General features: G+C 41.5%; 2 protein-coding genes across 2 annotated transcripts in view; one reads left to right on the top strand and one right to left on the bottom strand.

The window, feature by feature from the left end:
- Positions 1-5278: 5278 nt before the first annotated feature.
- LOC105568336 (methylmalonic aciduria and homocystinuria type D homolog, mitochondrial-like) lies at positions 5279-7514 on the top strand. Its single transcript, XM_012023933.1, has 5 exons — positions 5279-5485; positions 5564-5702; positions 6323-6726; positions 6876-7092; positions 7237-7514. The coding sequence occupies exons 1-5, from the start codon at positions 5483-5485 to the stop codon at positions 7311-7313; spliced, it is 840 nt and encodes a 279-aa protein (XP_011879323.1). The 5' UTR covers positions 5279-5482; the 3' UTR covers positions 7314-7514.
- Positions 7515-7670: 156 nt separating this feature from the next.
- Positions 7671-14051, bottom strand: part of LOC105568335 (rhophilin-2) — a 20291-nt gene continuing 13910 nt past the window's right edge. The window contains exons 12-15 of the mRNA XM_012023932.1: positions 10431-10830; positions 9528-9838; positions 9330-9423; positions 7671-9255 (exon numbers count right to left, since the gene is read on the bottom strand). Coding sequence (XP_011879322.1) covers positions 9107-9255; positions 9330-9423; positions 9528-9838; positions 10431-10830 — 954 coding nt within the window. The 3' untranslated portion in view covers positions 7671-9106. The remainder of the gene's footprint in view (positions 9256-9329; positions 9424-9527; positions 9839-10430; positions 10831-14051) is intronic.

Here is a 14051-nt window from a genome sequence, read left to right as displayed (position 1 = left end):
CGCTCAGGCACGGCGACATGACGAGTGATAAAAGTGTTCCTATGTGTTTCGCGAGCGAGCGAGAACCAAAGTCACCGTTTAACGGGACAGAAAATATTTGGGAAGACGATGATCCGGTTAATTTAAAAACTTGAGGATAAAGAGAGGCAGGAGACTAGATTGAATCTAACTGAAAATTCAAAGTTCACTCAGAATATCGGAGATCGAAGGATATCAGTCTGATCAAGATGCTCATCATAGTGAACCCCTCCCTTTTATTATTAAGACGTTACACAAAGTTAACAAAAGAAATGGTTAAAGATAACAAGAGGAACAATTAATTCGAGAATGAATCGTTAAGTCTGTTGTGAAAGTTGTCACTATGCTAAAAAGGGCGATATTCGTAGGAACATTTTTATCACTTGTCGTGTCGCCGTACCTGAGCGCGCGAAATCGCAGGCCTGTCATTTGTGAAGTGTAATCGCTTATTATTTAAAAACTATTATAGCCTCGACATTTTTGTATTAGAATTTTTGTCTTGAAAATTTCTATAGAATTTATGATTAAAAGGATATCCGGTGGTTTTAGTACACCCTGTATACATATATGTAATATATAAAAAAAATTTTCATGAAGAAAATCAAAAGTAGCAAGTAACACGTGATAAATAAATTAAGGGCGGTTTGGTTAAAGTTGTCGAATTTTACAAGAAGCACACTGTTATGTCCAAAAGTTACATACTCCCGCGTACGTTAAAAAGACTCGTTCATTTATCTTTTCCTTCTTCTCACGGAAAATACACCGACATTTGTAATATATTTTTCACCAAAGCGATTGTAAGATTTATTTGCGAAAGAAGAGCTTTTCCCAGTTAAGAGAAATCCTATTGAGAGCTGTGTTTATTATCACCGTTCAAGTTGATTAAGACAAGACAACCTCTTAGCTCGCAGCAGTTCTTCCTTTCGCGTTCAAATCTCCGCCTTCGGACAAACGGAAATTTCGCCATGCGTACGCCACGTGCGTTTTAGGTATAAACGTTTCTAACATAACTTACCTAAGTATAATTCCTTCTCGTGCGCATCCGGTCTCGAAATGTCCACGAATCGTCGGCGCATCCGGATGCTCCGTTGCGACCAGTCGTCCTTCCCGTCGCTCGCGTCGAAACGACGGATCGAATTTCCTGCCTGCGAAGAACGCACAAAACGCTCATGAGATATTGCACGGAGGGGGCGATTTTGTCCGTTCGACGGCAGAGGGGAGGGGAACAGGGACGAGAAAATTGTTCCGACGGTGCTCCGCCATTGCGAGTGCGGGAAAATGCGGAAAAAAAAAGTTCAACTTTTGGACACCAAGTGGAGGACATCCACGTGATTCCATTGACGACGAGGGGTAATTCGACGTGTTAGTTTCTTACGATGTTTTTATCCCGTGTATTAGATCTTTATATATACGTATATAATAAAATAGACACGTACACGTACACACACGGACACACGTACACACGGAGACGCAAAACGTACGCAGGACACGAGCTACGCCCCCCCGTATAGCGTGTAATAACGTGACGTATTTATGTGAATTTTGTCATTTTACTAAGAGCGAGTGTATTTGCCGTACAATTAAAGAGGAAGAGTACCCAAACTTATTATTAATGCCGCATATTATACATCTTAGCTCTCCCGCGCATGGCGTTTTATTTCACGAGATACCGAACTTTTTCAGATTATCACGACCCAGTAAAGAATGTAACTGTAAAGTGTAATCAATAAAGAATTTTGCCTAATAATCCGAGTGTTCCTGACCCGGCGCTGCCCGCAATATCGATCCTCCCCGGCCCCTCGATGGCCGTCTCCGGCTGCTAATTTGCGGCGAAAGCGCGAGCAGGAAGTGTATTTCGTTTCTATCGATTTCTTTTCGACATTACGCCCTAAAAATTATTACGATCGCAGCGAAACACGGCGCGGAGGATCAGCCGTCGATCTGACCCACCGAGCACCAACTAATGGTTATATAACATCATATTATAATATTTCCTGCTCAACAGTAAACTGTTATGCACTGTAAAAGGAGAATGTAAAATTACATACGTAACAAGTGCAGTGATTACACTATTAATAACGGAAATATATAAATTTATGTACTTAAAAAAAAGTTCTTTTACTCTTTGTTGTGTAAATATTTGTTTATACACGATAAAAAGTTGCAAAAAAAATTTTAATTTACACAATTAAAAGCAAGCAGTTTACTTATTATACGAGGTAATAATTTTACCTACAAGGAATAAATTTACTGACGTATGTAAATATACACCTTTAACAGATGGTCCCAACATTACCCCACTATAATAATTGTAATTTTACACGTAGTTCTTTTACAGTGTGTACCATATAAATATACTGCAATTAAATATACAACATGGGTATGCAACGTGTGTTGTACTTATTATATAATGTTGAGAGGAAATTTTAATATTGATATTACGTAACTGCCATTTGGTGGGGACAGATCTAACATATGCCGGCTAAGGCTTCGTCGTGAAAAATACGAAAGAAAATACGGATTTAATGTCTATCACCGGTTGCAATAAATATCATTTAATGTAAAAAGAAAAAGGAATGGTATTCAGAAAAACGTTGTACGTTTCCTAGAGTTGTGAGGACAAGCGACGGAAAATCCGAGAAAGAATTCTTTTCCGATTCCCAAAATTACGAAATAAATTCTTCTTCCAGCCCACTTCTGTTTTAAAAAACATTCTTTGCAATCGAGGAAGAATTCGTGGCTTTTATTGCGCCACCGGTTCTGACGTCTTTTATTCGGATACAAGGAAGAATTCTTCGCATTCGGAGCAACTTTAATTTACTCCCACAACAGGTCAAAAGGTACTTTCATGAAATCCCCTTTGTGCCGCCGGAAAAGAATTCCTTTCGAGTGGATTACGCTTATTAATAAAGAATTTAGAAAAACGAATGCTTCCTGAGTTTCTAACGATCACCTGTGCTATTTGGGGACACGCGCAGGGACTCGACGGGATCAATTTCCCTCGTTTTTCCGCTTTGCTTTTCAATCTCGTTGTTGCTTGTTATCGCTGATCAAGTGTAAAGCTCGATTAAAGCGCGCAACTTTACCAACGTCCACTCGGAAATATTGCTCTCGGCAATAACAAATAATACAAACGCAGCGCAAAGAGAAACAATGTGAGACCGGCGGCAGAGAACGATCCGTAAACGTTTAAGATTGTCTTAGTCGCAGACGCAAGGCAACCCAGCGAGGAACGACTCGTCGATTGATGTCGAGACGACGTCGACGTCGACACCGTCCAATTGACGTCGGATCGACGTCGAATTTGACGTCGACGTCGTTTCGACAAATTATTTCTCCCTGGAAAGAGAAACAGGTGAGTCGTGAAAGGCTAATGTATATGACTTACGTTTTTCTCTGCCTTGCCTTACGTCTACGACTAACCCCAGCAGTACAATATATTGGCGCGGTATTAGGAAATAATGTAAATCTAATATTCCCAATATCGGTCCAATATTGTAAGATGGGCGCCTTTTCTTATTTAGCCAATATTGGTCCGCCATTGTTATCGCATTGTTAAATATTGGCCAATGCACTTCCAATATGAATCTAACATTATATAATTATTGTCGTGCAATATTCACATTTATTCCATGGCCAATATTGGCTTTACGTTGGACAATATCGGCCAATGCATTTCTAATATAACTAATATTTACCCAATGTTTAGCCAGTGCACTGTGCTACCAGGGAAGACAGTCTTAGGGTCAGAATACAAAGCAACGTAATAGCTTACGACCAAGGCGTAGGCGTAAACGTGGATCGCGCACAAGCTGCGGCGTAAAAGTAACGTCGTACGTAAGTGGAGGGTAAGTACGACATACGCCAAAGCTTGTGCGCTATCTACGTTCACGATTACGTCCTTGTCGTAAGCTGTTACGTTTCTTTGTGCGCTGACCCTCGGGCCCGTTGTACAATACGTCGTATGTCGCTGTCGCATGTCGGGACGTAGCCGATAGCCCAATAAGAAAATTTCTTTTGAAAGAAATTTTCTTATTGAGTCATCGGCTACGTCTCGATATCCGACAGCGATATACGACGTATTGTATAACAGGCCTAATGCGGGGTCTACAGTGCGAGTCGCGGAGTCGTAGTCGTAAGAATAATCGACTATGATCGGTCTTATGTGTCCAACGGAATTGACCAATCGCAGTCGATTCTTCTTACGACTACGACTCCGCGACTCGCATTGTAGACCCCGCGTTAGCCAGCTAACGGCACTTGTCGTCGCTTCGACGTCAAAATGACATTTCTGATGACATTTCGACGTCAAAATGACGACAAGAGACTGCCTAAGCTGGCTACCAAAGATTGTAAGAACAGGCCTCGTCGACCATCGGCTACGTCCCGACATCCGACAGCGACGTGTACGACGTCGCATAAAGGTCCTAAGCAGGCCTTAGCCCTCGAGCAGAAAGATTGTCGCAACCGCTTACGAATTCCGTCGTAAGAAGACGAAGAAGACGAAAGTCAGCGCACAGAGAATCGTCGTATGTCGCCTCGCGACAAAATGCGCGGGAAGCGATCGACGTACGTCGAAAGTGAACGCGACAATTCTTCGCGCGTTGGCTTTCGACGTCGACTCGAGTCTTACGACTATCTTTCCGCCCAGGCGCCTAAGCGTTTGCGGTTCGTTCTCCGCCGTCAGCCCAAGAAATGGTAACGTATACGTACCTAACGGTGATCGCGCGCTCATCGCCGCCGCCATTGCGCTGTCGCGCCGAGGGGTCGACTCGGTGCGCGACGGCGATTTCGATCGATCTCCCGAGCCCCGACAGAATCGAGACGGAAACCGCGGTACCGGCGGCTAGCGGCGATCGCGCGCGGTGCTCGCGTTACGACGAACGGCTTCTCGCGCGGGGAATACTCACTTCTTCTCGCCGAAGAAGCCGCGAGGAAGAACCGACGCCGGACGACTCTGCGCTGGAGCGACTACGCTACTCGTCGTGAACCTAGCCGCGGTTCGAAGTGAATCGTAGATCGAGCGCCCGCGGCGTTCGATAGCAGCGATACGAGGACAACCCGAGCGCGGGAGAAACGAAAGAGACGCGCGCGGAAACGCGGCGGGCCCCGAGGGAGTCTCGATCGACGCGATTCACGTACGCGCCGCCCGGTTTTCCGCGATTTCGCGAGGAGGAAACGCGCGGGAAGGAAGCGCGGCGGAATCCCGCGCTCGACGGATCGCGCGAGCGATCGAGGCTTAGTGCCGCGCGCGGCCGGCAGGTGGCGGCACCCGACGCGCGACGATACTCTCGCACGTCAAGCGATATGTGACAAATAAAAAGTACGGACATAGGTGCTGTATATTTTCCTCCCCCGAGCGTGCGAACCTTCCTCTCGCTGTATGGGTCGAAATCTCCCAAATGTGAGCTGCGCCCTCGCTGCCTCGCGCCACCCCGCCAAATGATACGCACCGCTGTTCGCAATGGTAACACGAACGCGGCGCTCGGCTCCCCCGTCTTTGCCGATCAACTCGCGAATGTAACCTCCGACGCGCTGCTTCCAGATGCTCTGCGTAAGACATGGGAGGCGGCACGGCGTCCCGTTGCTGTTCAACCTGATCCCGCGGGCTCTCTATTCGCGTCGCAGCGACCGGAGCACGAGTTCCTACAAGATCATCAAGTCCAATGGCGACTCCCTGGACGGTGCGTAACCTCGCCGACCTTCGTCGTGCCGTCGGCGGAAAAACGCGGCGTCACGCCGCCGCGACGACGACTCCGCACTCTTCTCCGAAGCTTCTCAGCCGCCCGCGTCGGTTTCAGCTTCTTTTTTTCTTTTGTTTCTTTGCAAGTCTGCCCCTCGGACGCCAATCCGTCGAGCGAAGTTTGTAGATCGCGCACGTGCCAAGGTTCATTTTAATTGCGGCTAAACGTGCGTTTTAGGAAAAAGAGTTAAAAATACCGGAGCCACTCGTACGTGGCGATTGCTAAGCGACACGATAAATAGCGTCTAGATTAATTATCGGGTCATAACCTCTTAATGCCGTTACTTGTGTGCAAGCTTTTTTTTCCCTTCCGTGGTTGAACTCTGTTCTTTTCATCCTTTTCTCTGTCCAGCGTCTAATTATACGCAGTGTCTTTTTCAATGTAAACGTGGTGGCCACAAACGACTCGTGGCTAGATCTTACGCCTACTGCGAAACCTTTAGAACCGCGCCGATTCAATCTTGAATTCTATCCGAGCCATCGAAAGTATGTTCTTGTATAAAATATACGTGTTGAATTGTGTTCGTAGCTCATCGAATATTTTGTTTGAAAACAAAACAGATATCGACAACAGCGTTTTGGGTATCAACTCCAACTGGGAGTTGTTGACGCCGAGAGGCTTCAGGTTCTACCTTCCTGGAGGCGTGGGACCCGCCTGGCTAGACGCTGCTACCACAGCCCAAGTCAAGACTCAGTTTGTCAAATTGTTCGACGAAGAGGAATTGATGGATTCCCTGAACAACAGGTACCGAAGGAACGTAGAAAATTGGAAGGCCATACGGCCGACGCTGGAGTGCATGGCACAGGAATGTCCTATTCTCCTGCGGAAAAGCATAGAGGAGCTGTTCCCGGGATGCTTAGACGTGACAATGTCACACCTCACTATTATAACTATTAGTCAGAAGGCAAATGCCAAGTCGATGAGATGGCGTAAGGAAGCGGAGACGGAGAAACTCGCCAAATATGTAAGTTATATATGGCGTGGTAGTACTTTTGCAAGTTCGACTCTATAGTAGTCTTGCCCTCTTGCTCGCAGGTCTAAATATATAATAAATATATATATCGCTGGTCTAAATGTATTGGTATACGCTTTTGTACATTGTTAGCTTATTAGTTTGTTTTAGCAGCCTCCGACATATGTACAAAGCTCAAAATGGTCGGTTACTGGGCGGACTTTATTAATCCCTTCAGCGGACAACCCTATTTAAGTCCACGGAAGGGCGCCAATCTCTACGAGACCGACGAACGATTTCGCTGCGTAGGATTTAAAGTGCAGCAGAGGAACAACTGCCGGATTATTGTGTCGGATAATAGTCTACAAAATTTTATCGGTGCGTAAGCGACTGTGCATGGCTATATGTAATGCGTACGCGATTGACAACAATCTGCCACTGTCGAGATACGAATATCTGTGTATGTGGAGACATTTAGAATATGGCGCGAGATTTTTACATTGCGACGTTTCTCCATTTCAGGAAGTCTATATACCACAGCACCAGCGAGTACAGAGTTTTTAAAACAAATAATAAACGTTGATAACGAAGATCAATAAATATGTGTACATACAAAGAAAAGACTGTAGTTTACTTGTGTGATTCTGTCATTGAAGCCGTTGAAGTTTTAATAAGTCCCTCACGTACCTGTGATCAATTCAGGTGTTCGGTTATAAGGCAAGCGTGACTCGTCACCAAATTTGGCTTCGCGTTACGATGGCTACATATTGATACATCCTCAATAAAGTACGGACGGAGTACGCTCGATTTCTTCTACTGCCCGTAAAGTATCCAACATTTATCTAGTAAAGAAGAATCAATACATTACGTTGTTACTAACGTAAAAAAAAAGAGGTCTGAAATCTAAATAAATTTTAGATTTCAGACCTCTTATTTGAAGAATCCTTTCTCAGTAGTCCTAGGCAAAATAATATTTTTTTATTTAGAAAATATAAAGTGATGAAATTGCTTATAAAGTGTTATTTCTATTACACATCGTTATTTCCCCTTCACAAGCCAACATCAAACAAATCGTATATAAAATATTCAAGCTTGCGTATTCACCACAAAGTGTAACCTACCTTCTGTAAACACCATCACTCTACATGTTAGAGAAATCAAATCAGAATTACATAGTCACGTTTTGCATCTGGTATGTGTTAAACGCACATACGAGAGTACAAACCGCAATATTGATTCGAGCAACAATTCACAATTCGAATATGATTATAAACTAATCTAAAACATCTAGATAATTATTATATGTAATTACGCTTTGTGAATTCATGGGCAAATCTTTTATCAAGTTGCAAAATTTCATTACGCATTGAACATAATACTATAACACAACATTATGTAACACAAATGTTATATTACAAACTAATTCCAAACTTAACTTTTCATATATTTACCTAACAACTTTGTTTTCTAATTCCAGCGTATCAAACATTTGTTCATTACGATGACTTAATTATGTTTTGTCAGTAAACACGTCCTGTTGCAACGGCGAGGACCGATTAAGTCCGTTTTAAACGGTCTACAACAATCGTATACAACTTATATGAGAATTTAGAAAGGAAAGAATTAGAATACAGCATAAAATATAGATGAGAACACATTGCATCCTAAAATCCGACGCGAATTATAGGTCGTTTAAAGTGAACTTAAGGGCGTGTCAAGCTGCAAATTATCTTAAAGTAGTCAAGATAATAACTTATAAATCATAGGTAACTTGGTACCACCGACGGAACGAGCATCAACTCGTATGCGTTACAGTATCTTAATTGTTAGAGAAAGCTTATGTACAAGATTTAACGGATACGATTCACACACTTCGAGGTATTGTTATATCAAAGTAAATTCTCCTGTCTCGTATACAAGACCCGATTGTACCACAACATTACTTAACGTTACCCATAATTAATTAAATTTTTTGTTATCGTTTAAGGTCTAGCCAGACAAACTTGCATAGCACGTAAACATGCAACATAAGGAATCTGATTAGACCATAAGTGCATGCATAAGGGAATAAACCAATCAATTTCTTTATGCATATGCTTATGCACTTATGCAAGTTCATCCGGATAGATTCTTACACTATAAACAGAATCTAGAGAAGCAGCAAAGAATAACTAGTGAAATCAATGAACTAAGATTGTCGATTTATGAACTAAGTGCGTTCATAAATCGCTCGTACGTTCGTTTAACTTGCTCCCTATTGCATATATATTTCTACGGTTCTTTTTGGTAAAACAATCGTTCATTAATACAACGTGTAATCACATGATACGGAAAGGACTGTTCAAGTGAAGTGGTTATAAGGTTGTAAGATCGCAACAGAGATAAATTGCTCTTAGTCGACCTCCAACTTTCGAAACGAGCCGCATATTCCACCAAACTCTTCGTTAGCCTCCTGATAATCTTTCGGTGATATTTCAATGTGAAGGTCGTCGAGAGCCTTGAGTTCATTTTTTATCTTCTTCAGCTCCTTTTTAAATTCGTCTGAAAAATAGACGAAGCAATGTTAGTTTATTCGAGATGTGAGAAAGAACTGCGGGGTGGATCATTTCTCGTACCGATCATCTCCGAGAGCGGGACCTCTCCGCCATATTCCTTTGGCAGTATCTTCGGGTCCACCGCCTCTTTCAGCTCCTCTATGTTTCTGTGTATCTATCAACATTATCGGACGATTTGCCGGATATTTATTTGTAAATTTACAGGAATTAATCACAATGCATTTATCATAATGACATTTGCCACTTGGTGATATTTACCCAAATGCGGGACTTAAGTTTGTCGCTTAGTAGAGAGATGCCGAATTCGAGGATCTTCGCCACGGCGTTGGGAATATTAATGAGATGCGTCTCCTTGTGACGTGCAGGCGCGCTGTTCTGTACGCACCTTATCAAATTGCGAATGTCCGTGAAGGACCACGTGCTGAAATGGTTCATGGTCAATCCTGACTCGTCGTTGAGATACGTGTAGCCGCAGACCTGATTTTTTTCATCGTCGCACAAGGCTTCCAGCACTATAGCGTGGATTCGAGCCAGATGCGCTGATGAATATTTGCTAGCGTCGAAACGCCCTTAAAAACGGAAGAGATCAAGTAGAGTAAATATCTAATATGCTTGACCAGTTGCTTGAAGCTACCCTAGTGGCACAGTGCATTGACCAAACTTTGCATTGGTCCAATATTTGGTTGTATTGGGCCAATGTTTAGTCAATGCACTGTGCTACTAGGGTACAAAGTGGAAATGTAATAATAATATCGTGCAGGCTGTAATAAAGAATACTTTGTGGCGAAGTTGGGTGTTTCAATGCCCGATGAATTAAATGCCAGTGATTGGAAACGTGAAAATAAACTATTGTGTGTTCAATAATTGAATATCGCACCTAAGTGCTTGAAGACTTTGCTAAATATAGAAAAGAATAATTCTGATTAGCGCGAGCGAGAGACAACCCTGTTTAAAATGATAGATAGAATATGCTCAGATTACATTAGATTACATGCAATTTGAATGTAAATAAGAGTTTTATTAATTTACATTGAAATTGCACCTGTAATCTAATGTACCTGATCGCATCCTGTTATTTTAAACAGGGAATTTAATCGGACGTCGTTTAAGCGCGTCTTAAATTAATCCTCAAACTTTTATCATTGTTTTTAGGATCGTTACCTGCACACGACATTATCACCTTTCGACCGTGCCGATCTCGCTTCAGCATCGGTACCAGATAGCCGTCATCGATGATGGCCTCGAGTTCCGGGTCGTCGACGTCGAGCTTCTGGAACCAGTGAGGATAGAGTTGCCTAACGGTGAGATAGCGTTCCAGCATCTCCTGCGCCATCGGCAGGCTGAACTTCTTCGTCCTGAGGAATCTCAGCAGGAACAACGCGTCAGTCCTGCATTGCTTGATCGCGGGATGTTTCTCGATCCAGTGGCGAAATTGCTCCAGCGCCTGTTCCCTCGTATTGTCATCCTCGCGCAGCTCCAACCTAGCCGTTTCCAGCGTGTCTGCGTCCAGGGTACACTTATACTCGTCATATTTCTTCTGCTGGCCTTCCGTCACCATCATCTGAAAAGTAATTCGGGTTAGATAACCCACTTCGATGGATCTCACGTCCCGGTTCAAAAACACTCGTAGTAATATCATAAAATAACATCCATAACATCACGGAAACGTATAATAAATCAATCGAGGCTGGCTGATTAAATATTTAATTAAACAGCTGATATTCGATTACCTGAATAGCACGCACGCCATCGTAACTTCAAATTTGTTCAATTATTGCATTTTCGTATAAAATCGAGTATATCGATTCTTACAGGCATTAGATATTTTTACTTAATTTGTAACAGTGAATCACTGATACAATAAAGAATAACATGTTTGCTACATAAAAGATATGAGAATAACAAACATAAGATGAGAAAATCAAATCAGGAATCATGGTTAAATTATTCCGGTTCGCGCTAACAGTTAATACGATATGGAGCGTAAAGAGAAAGCGTCGCATCGTAGAGCATTCACATGTTACAAGTGTAGTCGGATAGAGAATTATGTTAACGTGACAAGTATTAGATATATAAAGCATTAAAATTATTTAAAATGACAATATTTCCTCCTCTCGCTACTGTTTTTTAAAATAAAAATACGGACGTTGCACGCGCGATTATTGAATTTAATCTCACATAAGCAATATATTTAACATATGTATAATTATTACTGAAAGTTGTGCTATGTGTAGGTGTAACCTTCAGTGTAAAAAAAATATGAACACAGGAGAAGATTGATTTTAATTTCATTTTTTTTCTACAGTGCAGAAACGAGTACGAAAAATTCAAATATTGCATCCGTAATAAGCTTAAAATTTTTAATTATTAAGAATACTCTTAAAAGTCGCCAGCAGTAATTAACAACATCAATGATTTTTATTGACCGTATCTGGCAATTAAAATTCTTATTGCGAAAAATATTACCCCAACTAGGAAAAAATTTGTTTAGATGCAATTGATTTTAAATGTATATGGGTATTAAAAATATGTGGTTGCCTCAAAATCAATTTGATTATAATGCAACAGTTGACATTATTAAGATACTGAATATTAAATAAAATTTTAAGAACATCAATGATTTTTATTGACCGTATCTGGCAATTAAAATTCTTATTGCGAAAAATATTACCCTAACCAGGTTTTAACCCCAGCCTGGTTTTTTATATATTTTATATATTTTTCGCAATAAGAATTTTAATTGTCAGATACGGTCAATAAAAATCATTGATGTTCTTAAAATTTTATTTAATATTCAGTATCTTAATAATGTCAACTGTTGCATTATAATCAAATTGATTTTGAGGCAACCACATATTTTTAATATACATATACATTTAAAATCAATTGCATCTAGACTTTTTTCTCTTATTTACTTCTCTTATACTCCACCTTATTTAGCTTCTATCACGCATAGGCTGTAAATTACACAAGAAGTTTGATTAACTTCCGGTTAAGTAAACTTACATAATTCAACTCGCAGAAAGAGACAGAGGAGCCTTTTGTCAACTTCAACAAACGTATCCTAGTAGCACAATGTATTGGCGCAATATTGGAAAATAATGTAAATGAGGTCATTCCCAATATTGTAAGATGAACGCCTCCTCTTATTTAGCCAATATATTTTTATTACATTGTTAAATATTGGCCAACGCACTTCCGATATAAATTTAACATTATATAGTTCTTATCGTGCAATATTTACATTTATTCCAACATTGGCTTTACGTTGGACAATATCGGCCAATGCATTTCTAACATTGGGTCGATATTTAGCCAATGTTTAGCCAATGCACTGTGCTACTAGGGTAGGAATGCTGACAGAGGTACTTAAAAAGAAAATGTGTAAAGACTTTTACTTGTTTCGTAATTTCGAGGGCCCTGAGCGCTTTGGAGAGCTATTAAACCGACGACAATTGCTTATAATTCCCCGTGAGTGCGCGATTCTTAAACGACTCGCGAAACGAAAGTGAGACATCGGGAGGAAATAGTAAACGAAGGGGCCTGACCGCATACAACGGGAACACGCGCGTTCCACGACGTGCTATATTCGCCGAGCGCTCGCGGATCCAACTTTCTATCCTATCACGACACCTAAAGCGCAATACCGTAAACGCGATATCGTTTCTATCCAAGAGTATACCATGAGGATCTTTCCGGACAAATTTGCATAGGTGCATAAGCATATGCATAAAAAAATTAATTCGTCTACTTCTCTATGCACTTATGGCCCAATTAGGTTCCTTATGCATCTATGCAAGGTTTTCTAGCTATAACCTGAGAGAATGGTGATTGCAATATCGCGTGGCATTAATAAGTTTTTTTTGCAGTAATGTGCATGCGGAATTATCAACTCTCGTATTCCGTGCATATTTAATTGCTGATAGACACGAAGAATCTTCGGTTTTGCAACCGCCACGCGGTTGTTTGCCACTTAACTCAATATTTATGGTTTACCGTAACGAAACGCGTTACCGCGAAAGGTCTCTATCGCCGACGAGAGAAGCGAGCGCACTATCGTGTGGATATTATCGCGCGAACTTGATGGACGGGTTACAATGATCCACTTTTACCACTCGCGCTCGCCGAACACTGTTGCAAACGGATATAACGAGAGCTAATTCTCCATCCGCGAGAAGAAGCTCGAAATTGCGCCTTGCACGAGCTATAATTCAATCTTCCGATTAAACGATCCTTATAGATCCGGTCTTTTGCTGTTCGATGTGATAACGCTTTCTCTTCAGTCTCTCCCTTTAAACGGTTTCCTTTCCGTCCCAAGTACAAAGTTCAATCCGCACTTAAATGGATACTATTGCTCCTCGATTGATCTAAGAAAAACTCGCTCGAAAACATCCTCGTATCAGCAGTCTCATCCAGTTACTTCCCATATGTCTGACAACTGCATTTAATTTTACCGTTCGTTCTCGCATTCATTCAGAGTTGCACATAATTTATGTTACGGAAAGTTGGTCGTTTAATTAGTTACTAGTACTGTCCACTTATTAGCAAACTAATAATTAATCATCAATGATTTTTATTGACCGTATCTGGCAATTAAAATTCTTATTGCGAAAAATATTACCCCAACCAGGATTCGAACCTGGGACCTCCCTCAATCCGTGCGGGCGTCTTAACCAGCTCGACCACTGGGGCTGTAGGTAATATTGTTCGCAATAACATATATTAGTTAAGATGTTGTTTACGTAAACAACATATATTAGTTAAGATGTTGTTTACGTAAAC

Source organism: Vollenhovia emeryi, unplaced genomic scaffold (genome assembly GCF_000949405.1).
Source record: "Vollenhovia emeryi isolate VEMERY1.0 unplaced genomic scaffold, V.emery_V1.0 DF939130.1, whole genome shotgun sequence".
In the NCBI taxonomy this organism is placed as follows: domain Eukaryota; kingdom Metazoa; phylum Arthropoda; class Insecta; order Hymenoptera; family Formicidae; genus Vollenhovia; species Vollenhovia emeryi.
The sequence above is the reverse complement of the archived record's forward strand: the minus strand, read 5'-3'. Positions and strand labels throughout refer to the sequence as shown.

What these genes read in the sequence shown, in the direction of transcription:
- LOC105568336 (XM_012023933.1), top strand. An exon ending in CAATGGCGACTCCCTGGACG is followed by an intron (nt 5,703 to 6,322) that starts GTGCGTAACCTC and finishes AAAACAAAACAG; the next exon opens with ATATCGACAACAGCGTTTTG. An exon ending in CGGAGAAACTCGCCAAATAT is followed by an intron (nt 6,727 to 6,875) that starts GTAAGTTATATA and finishes TTAGCTTATTAG; the next exon opens with TTTGTTTTAGCAGCCTCCGA.